Source organism: Rhinatrema bivittatum, chromosome 5, assembly GCF_901001135.1.
Source record: "Rhinatrema bivittatum chromosome 5, aRhiBiv1.1, whole genome shotgun sequence".
Taxonomy (NCBI): Eukaryota; Metazoa; Chordata; class Amphibia; order Gymnophiona; family Rhinatrematidae; genus Rhinatrema; species Rhinatrema bivittatum.
In genome coordinates, this window is record NC_042619.1 from 94,681,192 (window position 1) to 94,708,720 (window position 27,529).

The 27,529-nt window shown below is 41.5% G+C and overlaps 1 protein-coding gene across 2 annotated transcripts in view; it reads right to left on the reverse strand.

Moving 5' to 3' along the window:
• FLT1 (fms related tyrosine kinase 1) overlaps positions 1-27,529 on the reverse strand; it is a 379,855-nt gene that overhangs the window by 256,210 nt on the left and 96,116 nt on the right. For both annotated transcript variants that reach the window (XM_029602609.1, XM_029602608.1), the window contains exons 4-6: positions 26,622-26,746; positions 11,921-12,083; positions 9,596-9,732 (exon numbers count right to left, since the gene is read on the reverse strand). In XM_029602609.1, coding sequence (XP_029458469.1) covers positions 9,596-9,732; positions 11,921-12,083; positions 26,622-26,746 — 425 coding nt within the window. The remainder of the gene's footprint in view (positions 1-9,595; positions 9,733-11,920; positions 12,084-26,621; positions 26,747-27,529) is intronic.

A 27,529-nucleotide genomic window follows, 5' to 3' on the forward strand; every position in this document is an offset into this window, starting at 1 on the left:
GGCTTCCAATGGCCCTGATTGGTCCTTCCCAGGCCAAAAATTTGCCTTTTGCCCGGCACTGAGGTCCAGCCCTCTGCCAAAGCCTGGCTCTGGTGCCAAGGCCCAGGCCAGGTCCAGCACCAAGGCTAAGGCCCAGCCAGTGCCGTCCCCATGTGTCATTACTGGAGCTGAAGAGCCACCATCCTGATCCCACTTACCTCGCTTCACATGTCCAGCTGGTGGAAGGGCAGGAGCAATATACCTAGACACTCCTGCCCAGCTTTCAGAGCTTTAAAAATCATGCCATCCACCTAGAGGAAGGTGCCAAAATGATATCACTTTAGCTCCTTCCTCTGGTGCAACTGGTGCCATTTCGATGTAAGGCTCTAGAAATGTATAAGCATAGATCAAAATAGCACTGGCCGCAAAGGTAGAAGGTGCCGTAGCAGCTTTACTTCAGTGCCATCCTCCAGGTGGATGGTGCCATATTAAAAGTGTCGGGAACTGGATAGGAGCAGCTAAACATTGTTCCTGTCATTTTACCTGCTGGACCCAGGAAACAGGGTAAGTGGGGGCTGGAATGAGGGCCGGCCTACGATCTCTTTAGTGCCAGCAGTGACACACAGATTGCCTCAGTGTTGGGCCTTACTTAGGTCTAGGCACCAGGGCTAGGCCTTAGCGCCAGGCATAGCCTGGGCTGTATTTTGGCTGGGAAGGCCCAATCAGGGTCGCCGGAGGCCTGGTTTTGTTTTGTAAATGCCATATATATGAAAAAAACATTAAAATGTTTGGGTATTTTTGTAGGAGGCTATTTTCAGTTAATTCCTTTAACACCCTGGAATTGTGAAGGCAGCCTTCCAATTACTGCCTTCACAATTCTGATGCTCATCTGTCTCTCCCGTTCCTCTCCCCACTGGCCATCAGACTCAAGCTCGCCTTAGTAGGCTCTGAAGCTGCTGGCTGTTCCCTGCTGGTCAGGAGGCTGGCCTTCTTGGATGATTTTTTTTTTAATAATCTCTTCATTAAATTCACAAAACCATTAATATATGTTAACCAGAGAAAAGACAATAACCTTTCCCTATTAACACCCCAACAAATCACAAACTACACATGACTATAGAAAAGGAGCATTAGAACATTACTGATCCTGATCATATAAATACAGCACTTAAAGGCACAACGGTTGAATAACTATGTAGATTATAATAACAAAATGATTTACGGTACTTTTCAAAGAAATCTCACTCACTTGAATTGTAGTCTGGTTTTGAGTTTCTTCAGACACTTAATATAAGGATTCTATATTTCACAAAATAGCTTCCATGATTTAAAAATCTTAAGGTATGATGTTTGAAATTCCATATTGTGTTTTCTTTTAAAATGTCCTGGATCCTTGGGGAGGGAGGGAGAGTTGGGAGGTGGAAAGAAAGTTGTAGGAGGGGGATCAAACCTGGAAGGGAGAGAGAGAGAGCCTGGGAGGGGTGACTGTCCAAGGTGAAGAATACGCAAGAGCTATGGGTGGTTGAATCTGGGAGAGAAAGAGTTGAGGCTTTACTCTTGTGAAGGGCAGTCAAGCCTGAGTTAGAAAGATGGGGGGAGGTATGCGAAAGAGAAATGAGGAGGTTTGAGCCTGGAGAGGTGGAGGATAGAGCAGGGGGTGAGGAAGCTGGGCCTTATGATGTACCTTTACCGGACTCCTGAGAGAATTCTGCATAACATTTTTTTATTCTGTATCTGATTAATAACTTTTTTCTTGTATTGCATTTTAAATTAATTACTCAGACAGTGATTACATTGTGTTATTTTGAAAATAATCAGGGCCATTTTTCAAAATGTGATGGGCCGTTATCGCATGCTTTAGGCCTTATCGAGTGCAATACCACCCTAACGCACGCTCTAACGCACATCATGACGTTAAAATTAAAATGAGGGAAAGGGGAGGGGTTAGGGATGGGTTTGGGTGGGTTTAACAACATTTTGGGCCTGGTAGCACTGCGGGCGATAATGATTTTACACATTATCGCCAGCAGTAGCACCGGAAATAGCTACACCTTTTGCAGGGGCGCTATGGGGGCAATGGTGTGTGCTGCGGCCGAAATGGCGGCAGGCAAAAACACACCTCCGCGATGCAGCCAGGTGCACACTATAGCCTCCTTGACCTTTTTCTGGTTGTGGCTCTTCATTCCGCTATATTCATAGTGGAATGACAAATCTAGGCCAATGTTTGCGAGGTTTTGCTGAATTTTAACATTTTTTTTATATAGAATTTCCCAATGAGTAATGAATAAAGAACATAAGAAAATAAGACATGGCATGCTGGGTCAGCCCACGGTCTATAAGGCCCAGCATCCTGTCCAGTAGTTGATCTGTTTCTTATATCTCACTCAATCTGTCTACCTAATAACTGTTTATGGAATTTTCCTTCTGGAACTTGTCCAATCCCTTTTTGAACCCTACTATGTTAGTTGCCTTGACCACTTCCTCCAGTAACAGATTCCATAGACTGATTGTGCACCACGTGAAAAAATACTTCCTACAATTTGTTTTAAATCTGCCGGTTGCAAGTTTCATGGAGTGTTCCTTAGTCCTTGTGTTGTTTAAAAGGGTAAATAACCATTCCCAATGTGCCCCACTCATGATTTAATAAATTCCACTCATATTCCCTCTCAGCTGGTTCTTTTCCAAGCTAAAGAGCACTAATTTGTTTAGCTTTTCTTCATAAGGGAGTATTTCCATTCCCTTTATCATTTTTGTCGCTCTTGTCTATACCTTTCCTCACGCTCGGCACCAGCGAGTGTGAAAACTGTGCGATTGCACAGGGCGACACATTTGGTGGGACGACGTCGGGAGCAGGGAGAGGCCTGTCTTGCCCCTAGTGGACCCGATCCCACCAGCAGTAGAAGAGGAGGAGGCCCGTGGTACCACCGGTGAACCTGATCCCACCGGCGGCAGAAGAAGCAGGAGACCACAGCAGAAGAAGAATCCTGTCCGGCAGCTCCTCCTCATGTGCTGGCCTCACAGTATTCAACATTCGCGGTGCTAGCACTTCCTGTAAGCTCATCTCGCGATACATGAGATGAGAATACAGGAAGTGCTAGCACAGCGAGTGTTGAATTACTTCGGGGCCAGCAAATGAAGAGGAGTCACAGAACGGCTGCTCTCCACAAAGAAGAAGGCACAGACTGGCAGCAGCAGTGGAGAAGGAATGACCCGTGGACCCTGACTGCCTGGTCTGCATGTGTGTGTGAGTGAATGAAAGGCTGCCTGGGATGAGTTTGTGAATAGGAGCCTGCCTGGGATGTGTGAGGGTGTGCATGTGTGTGTGCACACACAAGCATACATGGGAGCCTTCCTCGGATGGGCAGGGAATGTGTGTGTGAGAATGAAAGCCTGCCTAGGATTTGGATAGATGTGAATGGGAGCCTGCATGGGGTGTGTGGGTGTAAATGGGAGTTTGTCTGGGGGGGGTGTGAGTATAAGAGAGAGAGAGAGAGAAAAAGAGAACGGGAGACTTCCATCCTGAGTGTTCTGTTTTCTGTGTGTAAGTGTGTGAGAGAGAGAGAGAGAGAGAGAGAATGGGAGCTGCCTGCGGTGTGTGTGTGCGTCTGTGTGACAGAGAGAGAGAGAGAATGGGTGCTGCAGGTGGATTCCAACCTGCCAACAACTGAAATGAAGATGAGGGCTTGACACCGCTGGTAGATTCCAACCAAAGAAGAGCTGAAGACGCCTGCAGGTTTGTCTGAGAGGGAGTGTATGTGTATGGTGTGTGTATATATAAGAAAGAGAGGAGAAAGTTTGTGCATCCAATCTCACTAATCAACAATAATATCAGGGTGACTGGAAACCAAAGTTGCATGAATGGAGAGTGTGAATTTTTTAAAATCCTTTTAGTTTTATTTTTCAGGTGTTATTTGATGTGTCTGCTGTTTTGAAATACTTTATTGGTGTTTGGGACATTTAAAAAAAAACCGTGTATATGAGTTTTTAATTATTTGATCTTTATTCATCAGCTTTTTTGAAATAATATTATTAGTATGTTTTCAGTAGTATGATTATATATTTATTTAATTTCTTGATTTTATTGTTTGATGTTTGAGGAATGATGCTGGTTCTGTTTTTCATTGTTGCACTACATAGAGTGTCTGGCTTCTTAGGGTTTCCACTTCAGTTTTTGTGTGCATGTTTGTATTTTGCTTAATGGTTGCTCTATTCTGTATTTGGTGAGGGTCTGTTTATGTTCTGCATGTGTGACTGAGGTGAGGCCTTTTCCTAATAGGAAGTGTATTCAGGCTTTCAGAGGGTCAATCCCACACCCAACACACATCACAATAGGCCTAATAACATATGGGTTCCAATTGTCTTTTTTGCAGGAATTTCTGGTTGGCTTCACAGCAGTGCATGTAAATATAATGTAAATGATATTTTTACCTCAGAATACTGTATTTTGATATTTTTCATGTAAACTATAAATTCATAACTCTTAACTGTGTGTGTGGATTGGGGAAGAGGCATTGTGCAAGGCTATAAGGTTCGCCTAGGGCACCTAATACCCTTGCCCCAGCCATGGATTGGGGGGGGGAGGGGGGAGGGGGGAGGGATGGTGTCAGTTTTTAAAGTTTGTATCACTGAAGGGAGCTGGGGAGAATGAATGACGGGGGGGGAGGGGCAGCACAGCAATTGTTCGCACTGGACAGAAAAAAAGCTAGCATCGGCCCTGCCTTTCCTATGTCCGCTATGTCGTTTTTGAGATGGGGCGACCACACTGCACACAATACTCAAAATGTGGTTGTACTGTGGATCTATAAAAAGGCACTATAATATTCTCAGTTTTATTCTCTATTCCTTTCCAAATAATTCCTAACATTCTATTTGCCTTTTTGATCACTGTCACCGCACAGAGTCAAAGATTTCAAGGTGTTGTCCACAAGGATTTCAGGGTCCTTTTCCTGGGTGGTGACTCCTAACATGGTACCTGTAGCTAGGATTGTTTTTCCTTATGTGTAGGACTTTGCACATGTCCACGTTAAATTTCATCTGCCCTTCAGAAGCCTGGTCTCCTAAGTCTCACAAGGTCCTTCTGCAGTTCTTCACAACCCACTGCCATTTTAACGACTCAAGACAATTTTGTGTCATCTGAAAATTTGATCACCTCACTCATCGTTCCTTTCTCTAGATCATTTATGAATATGCTAAATAGCACAGCTCCCCAATTCAGCCCTCTGGGGCATTCCACTAATGATGTTTCACCATTCAGAAAACTGACCATTTAGTCCTACTCTCTGTTTCCTTTTATCCAGTTACCAATCCACAATAAGACACTGCGTCCTATCCCATGGCCTCTCAATTTCCTGAGGACTCTTTTATGAGGGATTTTGTCAAATGCCTCCTAAAAATTAAAATACACTGTATCAACTGTCTCATCTTTATCTGGATGTTTATTTACACCCTCAAAAAAATCAAGTAAATTGATGTTTCTTTGATTTTAGGCTTGGCAGTTTCCTACTGCTTCTTGGGGCTTCCTAGTTTAATCAGATCGGGGGCTGAGATCTGGCACCATTGAGCCTTCATTCACAAAGAGCTTGGGGATATTTTCCCCTAATCTGTCTTCCCTCCCAACTCACCAGGCTCAGTCATTGTAATAACCACCCTTGGCTGGGGGGCCATGTACCAGGGATCCTTAATTTAATATAAAACTTTTATTTACAACATACAAAATGACACACTCATTCTATGCAGAGTACAACCTTATGCATTATGCGTTATCCATGGGCTTCACTAATGTTGAAATGAGATAGGGATGATTCCCCGCTGGATCCCATTTTCAACATGACACTGGCCATACTACAAAATGGTGCCAGCTTCAGGGCCAATTTTGAAAATGGAAGAAGCTACCGAGGATTGCTCGGATGGCAGTTTTCAGTTTTTAAATGTCAGTGGTGCTGTGTACTTTCAGCAAGGGGAAAAGGCCCTTTCTTTCTTTTTGTTTTTTCTCTTGTATTTTTTTCTCTCTTTTTCTTTTCACTTTGTTTTTACTTAGTTCCTAATAAATCAAATCAAATCAACAACAAAACAAAAACTGAATAAAGTAAAACAAAGCAAAACAAAACCAACAACTTTGCTTGTCCTACTATAGTTTTCCAGTTATCCTTGCACAAGACCCAACAGGCCAAACAGACCAGAAGCCTAGACCAGGAAAAATCCATTCCATTGGTCAGCTTTTCTATCAAGATGCAATGTGCCTTCGAACCGTGGATCCCGACTTTAGCCATAAGATAGCAAGGGTGGATTGGCCTACTGGGGGATCGGGCATGCCCCGGTGGGCCGGTTAGGTTGGTCACGTGTCATTTCCTGTCAGACTCCTCTGCTTTCTTTGTGGCTCAGCTACACTAGCAGTTAGCTCCTTGTCTTTGTGTACAGACGTGCTGGGCTTCAATTTCGGAGGGAGCAAAGGCAGACTGGTGCTTGTTGCAGGTAAGCCAGCACCATGATGACCACTGCCTGCTGCATATATCTGAAAAAAATAAACACTGCTCAGTTTTCCAGTCAGAGCACTGCCTGCCTTTGGCCTGCCTCTCTTTGATGCTCCAGTCAGAGCTGCAGTGTCCTCGCCCCTGCCCGCCTTCCTGTCTCTCCCACCTCCTTTTTTTTTTTTTTTTTACTGTCGGGCCGATAAAGTACAGTGCGCTCTGCACATTTACTTTCAGAAATTAGCGCCAACCCAAAGGTAGGCGTTAATTTCTGCCGGCGCTGGGGAAGTGTACAGAAAAGCAGTAAAAACTGCTTTTTTGTACACCCTCCGACTTAATATCATGGCGATATTAAGTCGGAGGTCCCAAAAGTTTAAAATAATTTTAAAAAAAAATTTAAAATTGGTCCGCAGCTCGCGGGTTGAAAACCGGACGCTCAATTTTGCCGGCGTCCGGTTTCCGAACCCGTGGCTGTCAGCGGGTTTGAGAACCGACACCGGAAAAATTGAGCATCGGCTGTCAAACTCGCTGACAGCCGCCGCTTCCATCAAAAAAGAGGTGCTAGGGACACGCCTCTTTTTACCGCGGGCCCTAATTTGCATGTATGTCTGCCCAGAATCGCATGCACAGGAGAGTGGCCTGTGCGCGCGCCGGGAGAGCGGGCAAGCGCCCGCTCTCCCGTGACCTTTACTCTATTGGTCTGTGGGTGAGCTCTCAGCCCCAGGGCCCTTCCTAGGGAGAAAAAAAGCAGTCTATTGCCAGTCCTACAGTAACAGAGCACTGTTTCAATCTGGTTGAAACTGACTGCCTGTAGCCTCAGAGATGGAAGAAGGGAAAGTGAGGTTGTGCAAGCACTGGCAGGCAGCACTGTGACTGAAAACAGCACTGCCCTGGCACAAGAAACTGAGGTTTTTTTTTCGCTTCAGTGAATCCAGTAAAGTTTTTAAAAAAAGCTGAGATGGGGAGAGGGACCTGCTGGGACCATCACATTGCAGCTCTCCCACTATCACCAGGACAACAAAGTGCTGCAGAGCCAGCAGCTGAATGTATAAGTGCCTGTAGCGGGCCGATACAGAAAAAAGTGCGGGAGAGCCGGCAAGTTCCTGTTCTCCTGACGCGCGACAGGCCACTCTCCTGTGCGTGTGATTTAGTATCGGCCCGCATGCAAATGAGGGCCCGCGGTAAAAAGAGGCGCTAGGGACACTAGCGCGTCCCTAGCACCTCCTTTTTGACAGGAGCGGCGGCTGTCAGCAGGTTTGACAGCCGACGCTCAAATTTGCCGGCGTTGGTTCTCGAGCCCGCTGACAGCCAAGGGTTCGGAAAACGGATGCCGGCTAAATGGAGCATCCATCTTCCGACCCACGGGCCGCCAGCCAATTAAATTTTTTATTTTTTTTTAATTTTTAAGTTTTTTTTAATTTTGGGGCCTCAGACGTAATATCGGTATGATAGCTATCAGTTTGATATTAAGTCAGAGGGTGTACAGAAAAGCAGTTTTTTCTGCCTTTCTGTACACTTTCCCGGTGCTGGCTGAAATTAACTCCTGCCTTTGGGCAGGCATTAATTTCTGAAAGTAAAATGTGCTGCTGGGCTGCACATTTTACTTTCTGTATTGCGCGGGAATAACTAATAGCGCCCGCAACATGCATTTGCATGTTGCGGGAGCTATTAGTTTTGGGGGGGGGGTGCTATTAGTTTTGGGGGGGGGGGGTTGGACACGCGTTTTCGACGCGCCATTACACCTTACTGTATAAGGGGCAAAGCTAGCGCGTCGAAAACGTGCGTCCAAACTCGGGCTAACAGTGCACTCCGGTGGAGCTTTTTTGTACTGTATCGGTATCGGCCTGTAGGTAAGTTAAGGTTACCTGCAAAAAAAAAAAAAAGCTGGGATGGGGGGGGGGGGGCGAATTAAAGTAGGAATTTGAGGATTGGGTGAAGGCAAGTGTGAGATTGAGGAAGGGATGAGTATCCCTGGAGTTGGAGATTTTTTGGCTCAAGTCTTGACAGCAGAGGCGTATGTGTTCCAGGTCACATCATGTACCCCTCTAGGGTCAGCTTGGTGTGCTTTTGGGCAATTGAATCACCTGTTAAAAAAAAAAATCCCCTGGGCTGATATTTTCCTACCCTCCACCCCTGGGTCATACCTAACTAAAAAAACCCAGCCCTGCAATCATGGTCCCTAAGTCTAGCCACTAGTTATCACTGTTGTGTGATGATTATGACTCCTTTCCTCCCAGTGGCTGTGAGTACTGCCTCCACAGCATCCCTAACCCCGACGGGACCAGGAAGCAGAGTTCTGGTCCAGAAATCAAACCCAGGTGACAAAGCACTGTCGCTGAGCCACAGACAGGTCAGGCAAGGTTCTTTCTTATATAAAACGATGGGCCAGGCTCATCTTAATGAGGTGGTTGATATTCTGAAAACATTGGCTAAATATTGACCCAGACCGGCCAGTCTAATTAGTCAATATTGGCTTTTCTTGTGAATGAAGCACAGGTATACTGCTGACTTTCAGCTGCACACATAGCTGTGTTTAAAAAAGGATTGGATAAGTTCTTGGAGGAGAGGTCCATTACCTGCTATTAATTAAGTTGACTTAGAAAATAGCCACTGCTATTACTAGCAACAGTAACATGGAATAGATTTAGTTTTTGGGTACCTGCCAGGTTCTTATGGCCTGGATTGGCCACTGTCTTATGACCTGGACTGGCCAGGTACTTGCCAGGTTGTTATGGCCTGGATTGGCCACTGTTGGAAACAGGATGCTGGGCTTGATGGACCCTTGGTCTGACCCAGTATGGCATGTTCTTATGTTCTTATGGTCTTATAGTTTGGGCCAGGCTGTGATGCTCATATGATTTACAGTGGCAGTAGGAGCTACAATCTGAAGTTTTTTACATAGAAGTAACAAGCAAATATTATGCCAAATAGTTAAAAATATTTAAAAGAGGTATAAAAGATAAAAACAGATTACTACACATAACAGCAACAATTACAGCTATTACATTTTATTTCAATTATGGTGGATATCAATTTTGCAAACAAATCAATAGTTTTTAAAAAGTTATAAAAGGGCCTAATCACCCAAGAAAGAATCTAGCACTTGCTAGGAAAAAAAAAACAGTGAACAAGAAGGTTAAAACACTTACTTCACCAGGAAAGCTCCAGTTTATGTAAACTCGTGTGTTCCAGTTTGCAGTGACAGTACAATTAATAGCAAGAGTTTCTCCTCTCAGCAACTTGATTGTATTTGACACATTGAGTTGGACATCACGGACTTCATGAACTACACATGGAAAATAAAAAAAAGAAGGAAAACAGATTTCCATTTCACTGAATTAGCATTTGTTGATTAAATAAAAGAATTACAAAAAAAAATAGTTTGATAGCTATAACCATCATAGAACATTTATTTATTTATTTAGATTTATATTCCACTTTTCACAGTGCTTCAAAGTGGATTACATTCAGATACTATAGGTATTTCCCTATCTCCAGAGGTCTTATAATCTAAGTTTGTACCTGAGGCAATGGAGGGTAAAGTGACTTACCCAAGGTCACAAGGAGCAACAGCAGGACTCAAACCCTGGTTTCCTGGTTCATAGCTCACTGCTCTAACCACTAGGCTACTCCTCCACTCCCCCATGTCTTGAAAAATTTTATAGAAACATTGAACATGTTGGCAGAAAAGGAACACTTGGTCCACCCAGTCTGCCCATTTGTACCTGCCTACTGAGCTATCAGAAATTTTTATTTTTTCATTAATTTATTTTAAAATATTTCTAACCCGCACCCTCTATTGTTACACAATGCGGCTTACATAGTTAATAAAACCTCATATTTAAAAAAATAACATAAATGGTCAAATACAGTAACAATATAATCATGGCCTGATGGAGAGGGAGGAGATGTCTAACTGGTCAGATTGTACAACTTAGTAAACAAGAAGGTTTTAGGGTCTTTTTAAATGCTTTTTTCATGAAATATCAATGAGGGTGTCTGGGAAGGAGTTCCACAGAAGTTGACCTGCCACAGAAAATGCTCTTTTTCAAGTAACTTCGAGCCTGGCAATTTTAACGACTGGGACTTCCAGGAGGTTTTTTTGTTGAGGACCTCAACTGCCTAGCAGGCTTATGGAGGTGTAGAGCAGCAATTAGCTAAATAGATGAATCTTTCTGAATCAAGTTGTAAATGATGATTATGATTTTGTACTTTATTCTATATGGAATAGTTAACCAGTGAAGATTAAACAGTACAAATCAAAATTCTGGCAGCAACAATCTGGATCATTTCCAATGGGTGAAAGGTAGTTGCTGGAAGTCCAAGGTAAAGTGAATTACAATAGTCTAACTGATTTAAGATTAGAGACTGGAGTACTAGATGAAAATCTTGTCATACAGGAAGGGGTCTGAACATTTTTTATTATGTGCAATTTGTAAAAAGTCGAGGAAACTACTTTGGAAATATGTTGGTGCATTGAGAGACTTGAGTCAAGCAAGACTCCAAGATTTCTGCCGTATGCACAAACAGAAGAGAAATGCCTTGAAAAACTATGTATTTTGGAATATTGGAAGATGAGGATTTCGTTCCAGACAATAACAAGATTTCAGTTTTGTTAATATTGAGCCCAAGCCAACGACTGACTGAATTTATGCATAGTGAAACAAGATCGGTAGTATCATCTGCATACAGTTTGTAATTTACCCACAGACATGCTAACATTTTACAGCGTGGAGTCATGTATATAATAAGAAAACTAATGAAAGAGCGGAGCCCTGTGGCACACCAGATGACATTTTTGCCCATTTAAATTTGTTGGAATCTATTCTGATTTGTTGGGTTTGTTCTGAAAAATAGAAAGAGAGGCATTGTAATACTAGACCTTGTATGCCTACTGTGGCCTTCTCCTTTCTTTCCCCTGCCACGAAGGTCACTTTGTGGTATTGCATGCATATTTGAATTCTGCCACCTGTTTGGCTCCTACAACTTCCACTGGAAGTCTGTTCCAGGTGTCCACCACTCTCTCAATGAAAAAGTATTTTCTCATATTCCTTTTGAGTCTCCCTCCCTTCAGCTTCATATGATAACCCCAAATTATTGCCACTAACCTGCTGGCAAATATTAGTGGCAATAGTATTTATTATTTATATTATACAGTGGTATATATGTTCAAAATGCTGTTACAAGATATTTCACATGGTTACTATATCCACTTTCCAAAGAGCCTTGTGTCTTAAGTTTCAGCACCAGGAACTCATGACTTGATCATGATTTCAGAGTGAGTGGCGAAGAAGGGACGTCAACTGGTGTCTGCAAATTCCGAGTTTTCTCCATAAATCACTGAGCAAAATCTTAACATATGCTTCATGAATATTTAATCCAAACTGTGTGCTGTAAGTGTGATAATAGCTAATGACAAATTATAGCAGGCAAATATTTCATCCATTGCTACATGGTGATGCAATGTCACTCACCTTGCCGATGTGTTATATATTTTGTACTGTGCACATGTCCATTCACAGTTGTTTCGCAGCTCAGTAACCCAACAAACTTGTATGTTGGCTTTGGAATTATGAAACCTTTTCTGCTATCCCAGATTATTGTCTTCTGATCTGGAATCAGGGTTTCACGTGGAATCTAAAAAAATAAACAGTAAAGAACAGACTGCTGTTAAATACATATTCAACATTTCTGATCTTTAATTCAAGTGACTAACATGTTTCATATTATTTTTCATTCTAAGAATGTAATTGCTTTCATAAGAATATCCAATATACATGAGAGCGACAAATTTCACAAAGTAACCTAGCATTAAGGCATTTTTCATCAAATGTTCAGGGAGAACCTCTCTGGGGAGTTTCTCTTTGTAAATGTGCTTATACATACAGTATGTGGATACAAAAGTTGCTACGTACTTTGCCCCTGCTGTTTGTGTGTGTGGAGGAGCGACGCAAAACCAAGTGCTTAGATTTGAAAATTCAGTTCCATGCACGTAATTTTCTCCCCCAACCTAACCATACCCCTAGGAAGGCCACTTTTAAATCTAGCTAAAAGTGTGCACATGGTGAAAGTACGCATGCACTTTTGGCTGCTATGCAGGGTACAATTTTCACCCCAGGGGACTAGCCAGCTAACTCCTTGGTTGCCTGGCTAGATCCCTAGATACAGGCAGTGTACAAGCTGGCAGAGAATTTGCTTGTGACAACTCCACTGACTCCCAATCATCCTTCGTTCATAGATGTTAACTGTTTGACATCTCAGTGATCAAGGGAATGCTTTACTGGAAAGGTGTGGCCCTGGTTATGCAAAGAGATGTGGTTCAGCTGTATTATATTTACTGAGGAAAATCAATTCAGAGAGAGAAAAAAATGTGATAACAACAAATAGATCAAGAAACGATTATAATGAAAGCTGTCCCCCATGTACTTGTACCAGCAAGCAAATTAATGATTGCACAGTACTGTACATCTCAGGGCTAATAAGTCTGACCACTATAATCATATTGAGATGGATTGTATTGAAGCAAGTCCTAGTACAACTTAATTTATCTCATCTTTTAACCTAGTGCACTCTTCTGTTAGACTGGACTTTTGGGAAGAAGAGGTTAGAGAAGTGCACGGGCATTCTTAAGGTTTCATTACATTAACCATGTTTTGCCAGATATGAATGCACCAGTCACTTCATAGCTTTAGTGTAAAGTTAATTTGTGTTGCAGTGAAAGTTCAACTTTAAAATCTCTCCAAGTTTGACAAAAGCCAACAAATTAAAGAACAGGGAATAATATAAAGAGAAAAAAAAATCTTGAAGGGGCTCCATTAGTGGGAGGAATCTGAGAGATGATTTGACTAGGATGTAAGAAGCGTGACTGCAAACCTATCTTCTGACTTCCTGTCAACACAGGATGCAGACCTAATGACTCTGAGCTGTTCTGCCAGACACAAAGTTCACAGTATGAGACTTAGGAACATCAGCTTCTTGTTTTACTCTACAATCCAAACTACCCCTGGTTTCCATCTATTCCTTAGACTTGTGACTACAGCTGTGGAAAACATTTAAGACTTCATCTCCTTAGTGTTATGAAAGCACCAGATCTTAGCCTTATAACTTTGCCATCGCTCTTAACATTTTAAGCACTCATTAAATACTTCAGCACTTTCACAGAGAGCATCTATCTGTGGCTTGATAGTGATGTACGTTACTATACTGCTTTACATAAAACAAAGGCATAAGGAGTAAAATGTTTTGTCAGCAGTTAACCATTAGCAAGCAATTAGTTACCAATGAGTCTCCATTCCTGCCCTTTTGCTTATTTCATTTCAACATTTATCTAGACTCAGTGGGACCGCATGCACATCTGGATCAGCCTTTGTCTTAAAACCTTTCCTAAGAACTTGACATGTGTCCTGGAAGATATCCCTGTCCCACTGGACATCAGTAGCATAGTAACTACTGTTAATTATACTTTAGCAGCATGGGACCTTTGCAGGATAGCGAGTGTTCATAGCGCAAGGGTCTAGCAATCATGATACTGCTAGTATTAGAATTATCTTGCGATATTCTCTAATACAAAAGTAGGTGACTCTGGATCTCAATGGATTCTTGCTATCCAGACAAAATGATTAACTAGTTTCAGATTTGTGCTTTATGGAGCTCTCAGCTCATGTTGATGATTTGTCTGGGTTTGAGTCTCAGAAGTTCAGATATGTTAACATCTTTTCATGTTGCTCCAACAAAAGGTAATATAACTAGGGATCTGCTTCCATTTAAAAAAAAAAAAAACAGGAAGTATCAAATGACATCTCCTGTTTTGTTTTGCAACTGAAACGTAATAAAAACAAAATTTCATTGATTTTTCTTTTGTTTCATTTACAATAGTAACCAGTCCTACCCCCACTCCTGTCGACTAAACCTACCAGCTAATTTAAAAAACCAAAAAGAGCTTCCCACTATTCCCCTCCCCCCACATCCTCCCCATAGCTGACGTCGTAGAATTCAAAGGGGGAAAGAGCAATCCCCAGTTGTTCCTGCCCCATTAGTACTATACTCAGAATTGTCAGCAGCTGATCCGAGGTCAGCATCATTATGAAATGTGACACCAGCTGGGCGAGAGTGACTGGAAACCATTCCTGCTTTCTTTGGACCCCAAGTAAATCAGTTATGGGGGTCAGATGCAGGAAGGTTCCTGAGAGGGGAGGGAGTTGGGGCTAGCTCAATGGGCCTTTTGTTTATAAATTTAATTGGCAGACGTGTGGAAGGCAGGATTAGCGGCCATGTGTTAGTGCCCGCTGCCAATAGCAGGCACTGAAAAAACAATTTAAAAAATACCACTGTTTCCAACAGTGGCCTGGATTGGCCACTGTTGGAAACAGGATGCTGGGCTTGATGGACCCTTGGTCCGATCCAGTATGGTAACTTCTTATATTATTACCGACTAAACCAAAAAAAGCTAAATGAAAAAAACAAAAAAGCATAAAAGAAAGAAAAGAAAAAAAATGCCGCCTGCATATCCTTAATCACAAACTATTAAGATTTTAATCTTCTCTAGAACCAATAGAGCTACCAGAATCCTGCACTAAAGAATCTCATCCTGATAGATTGCAATTGCTGATTAATATATCATACCTCATGATCTGTAAATCATTTGCAGTAGGTTTTGTGAAAATGATTTATCAAGTAATGAGCCTATTTGCTTACTTAAGGTAGATACATAAATAAATAGATATAAGGATAGAACAGTAAAGTGGGTTGAAATATCACTCAAATGTTTTTTGTGTTTTTTGAACTAAAATTTATGGTAAAAAGATCCTCCTAATTAGTGATCCCAATTTGTTTTGTATTGCTATGCAAACAATTAGACAATGATTTGAGGAACATAAGAATTGTTATGCTGGATAAGACTAAGTTCCATCAAGCCTAGCATCCTGTCTCCGATAGTGACCAAAATAGATCACAAGTAGGGGTATGCAGTGGGGAGGGGAAGTTTGTTTTGGTTTTGTTTCATGTCATTTTTCGCTTGATTTCATTTTTTAAAATGGTTCATTGTTTGTTTGTTTTTTTTTCATTTTTCCCTAATTTTGTGGTTAATGTGCATTAAGCTCTGTTAGAGCTCACTAACTGGATTCAGTGTGCATGAACGACATTTTGGTGTTTTTCTTTTGTTTCATGGTTCCAACAAAATGAAATATATTAGACGTCTTTGAAATTGTCTATTTCATTTTAAATGAATGCACATCCCTAATTGCAAGTACCTGACAGATCCCATAAAGTAGATCTAATTCCTGTTCTCACTCCCAGGAATAGCAGTGCCTGGCTAATGTATTATGGACTTTTCCTCCAGGAACTTGTCTTTTTAACCTTGCTAAGATAGCTGCCTTGATCACATCCTATCACAACAGATTCTATAACTTGATAGTAAGACAAATGAAAAAGTATTTCCTATGATTTGTTTTGAATCTGCTGGTTGTAAGTTTCATGGAGTGTTCCTTTGTTTTAGTATTATTTTAAAGGGCATATAGCCATCCTTTATTTACAGATTCTACCCCACTCATGATTTTATAAACTTCTATCATATCCCCTCCCAGCTGTCTCTTTTCCAAGCTGAAGAGCCCTATTCTCCATAGCTTCTCTTCATAGGAGAGATCCATCCCCTTTTATCATTTTTGTCACCTTCCTCTGCACCTTTTCCAATTCTGTTGTGTCTTTCCTGAAATAGGATAACCAGAACTACCCTCAATACTTAAAGTGCATTCGCACCAAAGTTCGATATATGAGCAATATGACATTTTCTGTTTTATTCGCCATTTCTTTTCAAATCATTGCTAAGACTTGATATGACACGTGAACGAGCGCTTTCAGTTGTAGGTCCCCGACTCTAGAACTCTATCCCGGAAGAAATTAGATTAACTCAAAATACAAAAGAATTCAAAAAACATTTGAAAACATATCTGTTTACTGAAGCCTACAATATCAGTTAACTGATTATAATATTTATTCATATAGAATGGAGACTTTAAAACTGTAGTTCACTGCCTATTTTATACCGTGATAAATTAGAATGAATGAGTAGTATTATTTTTAATTATGTATGTTTTTATTTTGTAAACCACTTAGACGGTCATCCCCTGACCATTTCGCGGTATATAAAAAACGGTTAAATAAATAAATAAATACATACATACATACATTTGCTTTTTTGACTGTTGCTCACTGAGCCAAGGATTTCAATGTATTGTTCACAAGGACTCCAAGGTCCTTTTCTTGGGTATTGACTCCCAATACAGAAGCCAGCATAATGTGCAGCTGGGATTATTTTCCCCTATGTGTTTCACTTTGCACTTTTCTTCATTAAATTTCATCTGCCATTCAGTTGCCCAATCTCCTAGTCTCACAAGGTCTTTTGGCAGTTACTCACTGTCTACTGTTTTTTCACATACAGTAATTAAAAAATGTTGTCATCTGCATATGTGATCACCTCACTCGTTGATCCTTTTATCAAAACATTTATGAATAAGCAGTACTGAGCCCTGTGGTACTCTACTTTCTCCATTTGGAAAACTGACCATTTAGTCCTACCCTCTGTTTCCAGCCTTTAAACCAGTTACCAATCCACAATGGAACACTGCCTCAAGACTATCTCATGACTTTGTAATTTCCTGAAGGGTCTCTCATAGGGGACTTTGTCAAATGACTTCTGAAAGTCCAAATACACTATGTCAACCAACTCACCTTTATCTACATGTTTATTTCCATCTTCAAAGATTCTAAAAGATTGGTAAGACAAGACTCACCCTTTGTTAAAACCATGTTGACTCTTCCCCATGAAGCCACATCTATTTATAATGGCTAGTGATTTTATTTTTAAGAATGATTTTTCCATCATACTCAGCAACAGCATCAGGCTCACGGATCTGTAGTTTCCTGGATCACACCTGGAGTCCTTTTTAAAAATCTGCATCACATTGGCTACCTTCTAGTCTTCAGGAATAATGGCTGTTTTAAAGAGTGGTTACTGATTACCAGTAACAAGTTAGCAATTTTGTGTTTTAGTTCCTTTAGAGCTTTGCGGTGAATGTCATTTGGTCTCAGTGATTTGTTACTCTTTACCTTTTCAGTCTGATCTATTATATTCTCCATTGTCACAGATATGTTTTAATTGCGCAGAATCTCTACCATTAAACAATGTTTCGGTTGTGGATATGTTTCCAACATCCTCTTCTGTAAAGCCTGAAGCAAAGAATTGATTTGTTTCTTCTACTATTTCCTTGTTCTCTCTAAGCACTCTTTTTGCTCCTCCTTCATCTAGCAGCCCAACTGACTCCATCACAGGCTTTTTGCTTTAAAGTACTTTAAAACGTTTTTATTATAAACTTATACCTCAATGACATGTTTTTTCTCAATGTGGGCTGGATTTTCTAAGTTTGCAGAACTTAGAAAATCCGGTGGTAAGGGGGGCGGGGGGCGAAACGGGGGGGGGGGGGGACACGGTCCTGCGCTAGTCAGCAGCAATCGCACCGCCGCGGTGCGATCACTGCCAGCGTCGCGCCCAATAACTACACCATAATTATTCGGCGCGAAATAGGCAGCGAAAAGGCTCCTTACCTTTTTGCTGTCCGTGCCGTCCTCACAGAGTCGGCCCCGGTGATGCCCCGACTCCTCTTCTTTCGGGGCCGACTCCGCCCCGATGTAGGTAGCGCAGGCGTGCGATAGCCTTAGAAAATAAGGCCCTGGGTCTCTTGTCTTGTTTAACTACTGTTTTTCATCTAACTTGTCAGTTCTTATTCTCTTGCCTATTTTCATCATTTGGGTTTGCTTTCCATTTTCTGACTGATTCTCTTTAATTTTAACTTCCTCTTTTACCTCACCATTAAACCATGCTGACAATCATTGGTCTTCCTTTGACCTTTTTTAATGCATGGAATACATTTTATCTTGACTTCCAAAATGGTATTTTTAAATTATGTCCATGCTTCATGCAAACTTTTAACCCTAGCAACTGCTCCTTTCAGTTTTCTTCTAACTAATTTTCTCATTCTGTCCTAGTCTCCCTCTTTAAAGTTATATGTTAGTTTTACTTACTCTCCTCCCTCCAGTGATTATGTCAAATTTGATTGCACTGTAATTGCTATTGCTTAGTGGCTTCACCACTGTAACCCCTCATAACATGTCTTGCATTCCACTGAGGACTAGAACACGTTGGTTTCAAAATCTGAAGTGCAGATGCATGCCAATAGAACCCACAAGTTCCCCAGCAAGTGGTGGGTAATTGAAAGCCTTGAGTCCATTACAGGCCCCAACTTTCTCGACCAGCTCATCAACATCTTTTTCAACAGAAAGATTTAGTGGGATATCCCCCTTCCTTGTGCCTCTTTGGCTGAGGAGACATACTTCACCATCAGGTCATCTGGCACTGGCCCTACAACCCAGTCATGCTGCATCAGGAATCCCTTCATGTGCTCGTAACTTCTGCCATATGCAGACCATGTGGTTGGAGCCAAGGATCCCAGAAGTAAGTCCCTGGTGGTTGGAGACCAATTGTCCATAAATGGTCCAGTACCAGAGTTCCCAAGTCATCTGCCATGGGTACCTGCTTATGAAACAAATCCGATTTGGCACAAGACAAGGAATCAGCAATACTATTACAAATCCCCGGGATTTGTCTCACCCTCACTGTGGTATTGATGCATGAGCCAGCGAGGACAACTTCCTTTAGCAGGTCTACCGCCCTGGTGCTTTTTGCTGATTGCCTGTTCAGGACCTGGACCACAGCTTGATTATTGTACCAAAATATAATATACTTGTCCCAAAATCGTTTGCTCCAAAGGACGAGGGCCACTAGAATGGGAAATAGCTCCAGGAAAGTAATATCCTGAGTTAACCCTGCCTCGACCCAGATCACTGGCCAGGGTGCAGCGCATCACACTGCTTGACAGAATACCCCAAAATGCCAGCCCCCTGAAACATCAAAGTGTATGTCCAAGACTCTGCTCAAGAACGGTGGTCCTTGCCACAAGGACACACCATTTACTTCATCCAGAAATGATGCCCATATAGAGATGTCTGTGTGCATGGCCTTTGACACCCTCATGAAGTAATTTGACCTACTGATGCCCACTGTGGTGGCGGCAAGGCTCCTCAGAAACACCCTCCCCATGGGAATCACTCAACAGTCAAAATTCAATGTGCACAACATGGCATGCACAGAGTGCAACGTAAGCTTCTTAGCTGTCAATGCCTGCTGCAGCATAACACATAGCTTCGCAATCTTATCGGCCAGAAGCCAAGATACCATGTTGATTGAACCTGACTCGATGCCCAGGAAGAAAATGACTGTAAAAGGGCCCTCACTCTTCTTGCAACCAAAACAAAATTATATTGGTGTCAGAAAATACTTTAATTAAAGGTAAAACCAGTGCCCGACTCGAGCCGAGTTTCGCCCATACAATGTGGGCTGCTTCAGGGGCTATATTTATAAGAGCGACATGAGAAAGAAGATGATCATTCAAATAATGCTAATTACTTCACAGTAACTAGTAGTGCAGCTATAGACATTAGCTTAGGCACAATAGCTCAGAGCATAGTCTGTAATCCGATTAACATCTCAGCAAACAGGAAGTCTACTGTATTTGACCACCACAGGAATCTTGTTTAAATTTACAGTACAAAACAGCACAAATGCACAAGTCGGTGTCTCAGGTTACTGGAAGTGTATAAAGCTCTTTATTAGGGACCACCGCCAAAGATGAAAGGAACTTCTGTCGGAAAAGTAGAGAAGGAAATGGACCAGCCATACATCCTAGAGTCAGCCCTGTATCTAATTTTAGTTGAACGATGTTTGCGTACTGCTCTGCAGATGGGATGTAACTAGTTGTTATCCCCCAAAATGACCCTGGAAAAGGATAAGGTATCCTTCAAGGAAACATTCGGAAATCCATTAGTCCTCTCTGCACCTGGAGTAGTGGTCCAGCCAAGGAAGCAAAGCTAGTAGATCTATGAGTGACAGCGCCTTGTTAAATTGATGATATCTATTTGGATTTTCTATTACTCCCTCTGCTAGGTTTTTCAATACACTTGGTGACTGGGTGCAGAGCTGTGCAGGATAAACAAATATGGTTGAATCTGCAGTCCTGGAAACTGCATGCCGAACTGTTGTAGTGCTAGCAAACATTGTTAGTACCTGTGCTTTCCCAGCAGCCTATATGGTCGACAAGAAGGGCTTCCTAGGCACTCAGACACATGCTATCGCGTTGCTTGCCTTGCGTGTCACTTGCTTCTGCCATAGGCTGACATCCTGTGTTCCCCAGGACATAAAACTATTTTCTTACATTTTGTCATGGAATCTAATTTCATAATTCAGCCATGCCCAGCCATTGCACCCCTTAAAGGCCTTGAGGATTGTATCTGCTTAATTTAGCATGAGAGGGATTATCTTGTCCGATAATGCTTATCATTCTCAGGAATGCACAAGTCCAGTTGATAATGATAAGCATTATCGGACAAGATAATCCCTCTCATGCTAAATTAAGCAGATACAATTCTCTCTTGTCTATGCTGTGTGGAGAATCCTCATCCTTTGCCTTCTTCCGTGCGTCCCTCCAACACCTAACTTCCATGATCCGTGGCGCCTGGTTACAGGTTGGCTCTTTTCATGGGGCATGGACCCACATATATCCTCCTATAATGCTGAAGAAGAATGTCTTAATAATACGGAATGATTTGGCCCATGTCTCAGGCTTCCTTTACTCTATCTACATCCTTCTGGAGTTATGACTTCAGGAATTGAACCACAATAAATAAATTCTCACTAATGGTTTGTAAAGAGACATTATAACCTCTCATTTTCTACTGGTGATAGCTCTCCCTATGACCCCCTATCATTCCCCTGGCTCTTTCCATAGCCTTGTCATGCTGTTTTGTGGCCTTGCAATCATTAGATATGATAACCCCAAGATCTCTTTCCTGTTTGGTACGCATCATAAGAACAGAAGAAATGTCATACTAGATCAGACAAATGATCCATCAAGCCCAGCATCCTATCTCCAATAATGGCCTATCCGGGTCAGTGAAAATATTTGACACATCCTAACAGGAAAGTCCATTCCATATTGGTCACTCCCAGAAATAAGAGGCAGACACACCCAAGTCTGTCTGTCTGATAATCAGTCATGGACCTGTCCTCCAAATCTTCTGTAAACTCAGAGATCCATATTAAAATGCCATTTAGATTGATAAAGTAATAATTAACCATCTAAATGGTTTACCCAGCTATATTCATCCCATATCCAGCTAAATCCTAGCTGAGTAACTATTTACCTGGCTAAAATTTAGCTGAATAAGTCTGGAGCAGGCAGGAAGTGTTCCAGGGAAAAGAGGAATTAGCTAAATAAGTTAACCAGCTAACTCTGATATTTGGAATTAGCCAGTTAATTTATCTGGCTAATTCTGGTTGTGCCAAAGGGATGACCTAAAGTTAGCTGGTTATACATAACCAACTAACTTTAAGATAGCTGGACTGTGCTACTGAATATACACCGATAGTGAGTCGGTTATGCATAATTGACTAACTAGAACAATCGCACAGCGGCTAAATATGGACCCCTTCACTATACTACTAAATTTTGTCTGGCAGCAAATTCTATTTATTTATTTAAAATATTTATATTCCACCTGTAATAGCTAGTTATCCTAAGCAAAGTACAAAGAAAATCAATATAAAACAAAGAAAAACATAAAAAAGTAAAAACAGAACACATTAACACAAACTTAAAATCTAAATGAAAAAATCTTCAGCATTTAAACCCACTAAAATCATTTAAAATGACAGGAATATTATTGGTAAAATCAATTATTAACCATAAAAGCTTTCTAAAACAAAAATGCCTTTAATATTTTGTGAAATGACTTAAAAACTATCATGATCCTATTGCGTCTGTTGGTCGCAGATGGCTGCGACCACTCTGCCTTACCTCTTTTTCTCCTCTTTCACTCTCCTTGGGCAAGATGGCTACCTCCGGTGCCGAGTGCCGAGGGTCTCGGCATTTCCAAACCAGCATGGGTGTCCCCATCCGCCATGCTCACTCCTGTGGCCTCCTAGAGCGTGAGCGCGCACATCTCCTATGCTCAAATACACGTCATGGCAGGAACCTCGGGGGCGGCCCCACCGCATGACATCAGTACCTCCAGGTATATCTAACCTCTGCTTCTGCTACCACCTTGAGTTAGCAAGGACTTCGGTTTTAGCTACTCTGACTGCTCTAAGCTGCACGCTTAGATGCTGCTTTCACTCCAAGGGCCTCGCTCCTGTAGAAGCTCTAGATATCCGCTCCTCGGGGTTCTCTCGCTTCCAACTACCCTTCAGGGTTCTCTCTAAGACAACCACTCCTCGGGGGTCTTTCTCTCTCTTCTACATTTCAGGATATCGGACCATCAGGTACTCGTCCTCAAGGGCCTACCAGCCATTATATCCTGCACCATGGACCTTCGGTCCCAACTTTCCACCATCAGGAAGTCACCATTGTTCCTGTGAGTAGCTCTTCGATCCGGTGCTCCAGCTCCACCCACCAGCCGCAGCGTTATCTGCACTGCGGGCTACCGCCTATTGTGAACATCTGAGTGAGACTTCACATCTGAGCCTGTTGAACGTACTGGCACTTCTTGGATCAGTGCCTTACCTTTCTGCTTTGACCATCTACTTACAGCAGTACAATAAAGCCTCTATCCATACTGTGTCTGCTATCCGAGTTCAGCCTATCGCAGTGGTTCCCCATGGGGCCCCTCCCCATGGGCGGAGTCATCTCCATTGCGACCAAGGGTCCACTATGCCACAAACACAATAGATCCTGTGCTCCTCTGGTAAGTCATTCCACATTCTAGGTCCAATAATAAAGAAAGCATGTTGCCTTGTCTCTTTAAGATGAGCTTACTTTACTCCAGGGACCTCCAGGAAATTGCTGCTTGCTGAACATAACAAATGAGCAGGGACAGACTCTTTTAAACATGATTTCAAATATACTGGGCCGTCTTCCTGGATAGATTTATAAAACAAGACAATGACCTCTGAGCAACAGGTAGCCAATGAAGGTATTGTAATAATGGGGAGACATGCTCTCAAGATAAACACCTAATAACAATCAACTAGTAAAATTCTGCAATAGTTGTAATTCCCACAACCAAGTTTTTGGAATAGATCCACACTGAGGCAATTACAATAATCCTGTGTGCTTTAAATAAATGCTTGAATAATCATTCAAAAATTGGCCTGATCTGGTATAATTTTCAAATGATGTAGCATCCTGAGTTTGAAATACTCAGTGGATAATATGGTCCTTGTTTGATGTTTATAATTTAAACAAGAGTTAAACTGAAAGCCTAAATTACAAATATTGTCAACAAATGTAATGACTTCACCATTGATTAAAAGAAATAGTAAATCAATAGGTTGTAGAGTTCCGGCAATCCATAAGGCCTCAGTTTTAGTAAAAATAATTACTAAATTATTACAGTCTATCCAGTTGCTTATTGCCAAAAAACATTTTGATATCAAATTTTGTTCAGAATGGGGTCAATTTTAAGATCCGCGTACGCAAGTCCATGTGCATGCAGTTCTGGCACATGCACATGGACACAGCTATTTAATAACACACGCGTGTTATATATCCGTGTGCACATGCACGGTGGATTTTAACATCCACCCGCACATGTGCAGGCGATTGGCCTCCTCTGCGTTCAGGGAGGTGAAATTATAAAAGGCAACACAGGGCAACGGGAGTAGGGCTTCCCCAGTTCTCTATAACCCTGTCTAACCTTCCTACTCTTTCCCCTCTCCTCTCCTCTCCGACCCCTAACCCCTTCCTAGCTACTTACATTTTTTTTCTTCGATTACTTACTGCTCCTGGGGAGCAGAAGTATTCTCTACACACCGGCTTCCCCAGGACAGCATTGAATAGTGCTGTCCCAGCCCACCCCCCAACCCAACCCTCCCTGCCCAGACCATGCCCCCGACCTGACCCTTTTCAAAGGCCCAGCACTTCAGCGCGTAGCGAGGGTTATGCACATGGCTGGGGCCTTCGAAAATGTGCGCGCTGTGCACAGGGCCCAATCACACACATAACCCCCCTTATTCATGTGCGCAGGGCTTTTAAAATTTACTGGAATGTGCATTTTTGTTTTACCAAATAAAATCAACTGAATATCATCTGCATAAAGTTCCAAATAAATAATAAATGAATCAAGTAATGTACATAGCAGCTGTAAATAACTATTAAAAAAACATTGAAGATAAACTGAGCCTTGATGAAGCCTAGTTTTAGACACAAACCTGTTAGAATAGCATGTTAAATTAAGAAAAACATTATTAAATTTGGTTTAAATCTGCTATTAGTTAGATGTAGTTTACTATGTAAAAAGTAAATAACCATTCTCTATTTACTTGTTCTACGCCACCTGGAATTTTATAAACTTTTATAATATTTCTTCTCAGTTATTTCTTCTCTAACCTGAAGAACACCAGCCTGTTTATTCTTTCTTCAAATGGAAGTTATTCTATCCCTTTAATCATTTGTTTATTTTCCTTCGCTGTACTTTTCCAGTTCTGCTGGATCACTGTCTCACCCCTTCCATGTATTATTTTTTTGGATTTGCTGCACCACAAGAGTAGTGTAGTGTCTCTACACTATTCTGCATTAAGTTTTAGTTGCCGCACATGAAAACTCCTTAAGCTTCCGTAGGTCACACCTCGTTTTTCTACTCAATTTGGTATGTTCACCCTATTGGAGATATTAGCATCTGCAAAAAGACAAAACTTTAATTCTAAGTCTATGCAATATTAGCTAGAATTGGACTCCTCCCTGAGGCACTCCACTAATAACCACTCTTTCTTTGTAGTGACTGCTCTGTTGCCTATTATTCAACCAGTTCCTAGCCCAGGTTACCACCTTAAAGTCCACCTCCTAGGCTCCTTAGCTTATTTCTGAGCATCATGTGTGGGATAGTGTCAAAGGACTTTCTAAAAATTAGGTACACCACATCCATCATTCATCCTTGATCTAAGTCTTTGGTTATCCATTCAAAGAAATCGATCAGATTTATTTAACATTTCCCTCTGGCAAATCCATGCTGCCTTGGATACTGTAATTTGCTGGATTCAAGATATTCCACTATCCTTTCCTTAAATCATGACTTAATTAATTTACCCAACATTGAAGTCAGACAAACTGATCTGTAAATATCAGTCTTTTCCCTACCTTCACTTTTATGAAAAGGGACATCATCTGCCCATTTTTAGTCCTGTTTCCAAACAGAACCAGAACCATAACCATAACCATCAGTAGAACTGCCAGAATCTCTCTGAATTTTCTTAATTCCTAAAGTGTATCCCTTCTAGCCCCATATCCTTGTCCACTTTCAGTTTTCCTTGCATCATGCAAACCCTCTCCTAAAGGTTGGCAGAAGCACTAGGCAGCCTAGGGCACTGCAATTGGCCCATCCATGCAGAAGAAAGAGATGCCATTGCTGCCCCAGGAAACTGCATGCTGCAAAAATTGGCCAGTGCAGCAGGATGGAAAGGAAAATGGAGCAGCATTGGGCTCCGCAGCCAAAGAAAGGGGAAGGAAAAGGAGATGGAACAGTGTCAGGCACAAAAGGCTGAAAGGATTAGGAGGCAGAGCAGTGCTGCTCTGCCTCCTAATCTTTCATCATCTTGAAGGATGGAGAAAGATCAGGAGGCAGAAACAATGAGGAGCAGAAGCAGGAGCAGCATTGGCCCTCTGCAACCCAAAGAAGAGGAATCCCTTCCAGAGGGGGGAGAAGAGAGTGAGTGAGTGAGTGAGTGAGAGAGGGAGTGTGTGTGTGAGGGAAAGAGCATGTGTGTGTGACTGAGCATGTGTGAGTGAGAGAAAGAACATTTGTATGTAATTGAGTACATGTGAGTGAAAGAGTGAGCATGTGTTTGTGATTAAGCATGGATGAGTAAGAGAGAAAATGTTTGTGACCGAGTATATGTGAGTGAGAGAGAGCGAGAGAGCATGTATGAGTGAGAATATGTGTGTCTGACTGAGCATGTGTGAGTGAGAGGCAAAGCATGTGAATGAGGGAGAGCCTGGATATGTGATTGAGAGAGGGATCATGTGTGTGTACATGCATTACAAAAAACGTTGAATGAACTTGCTCCAAACTATGTACCTTTTTTAGTGTGACAGTGATGTTGGGCGCTGTGACTCTACATGGAATAATCAGTTTCTTCTTTTCCATCATGTATACCACCTTAGGTATGTCATTGTGCATCTCTACAAATGGGTTGCTAGTGTCTGTGAAGGAAAAATAAAATACAAGTTAAATTTGAAATATTTTAAAAATATGAATACTGAGCAAATACATATATATGTTACAGGAAATATAATAAAAACTGGATAATTTGTACAATGATTTCCAGTTTTAGTCTATTACAAGCCCTTGGATAATATCTGAATGCTAAAATATATCTATTTTTACCCAGGCTATTCAATATATTATCCAAAAATAAATCATAGTTCATGAAACTTTAGCCAAGGCCACTTGAATGTTTCATGGTAATAGTCAAAATCTTTCTTTGCAGTGGAGGGAGTTTGCTTCGCTGTTACTGAGGTGACACTAGAATTGAATATATTATTTTTTGCATTTTGGGTTGTAATATGAACTGTCTTAGTTTTGTTCTGCACCCATTGCAAGTCTTAAGTTCTTATGATTATTGCTGTTTTATTGTACTTATGATATACTCTTGTGTTTTTGGAAAGAGGATTCATAAAAGAATATATTGATATTTGTTTAATTACATGATTGGATCTGATGTTTCTGATAAGTGGTTTTTGTTTACTTTTTGCATGATGTATATTTATAAACTGCAATAAATGTAAATACATTAATATAAATTAATAAGGCATTTTAAATATTGGTAAGTGTTTGAAATAATTTAATTAAAATATTTTAAATCATCACTCAAAGGCATTTTTAACTGATAAAAGTACAACTAGTAGGGCCTAGAGAGACCCTTATTTCTACTGCCTACCCATGTTAACCTTGGACCACACTCCAAAATTCAGTTCTGGTTATGC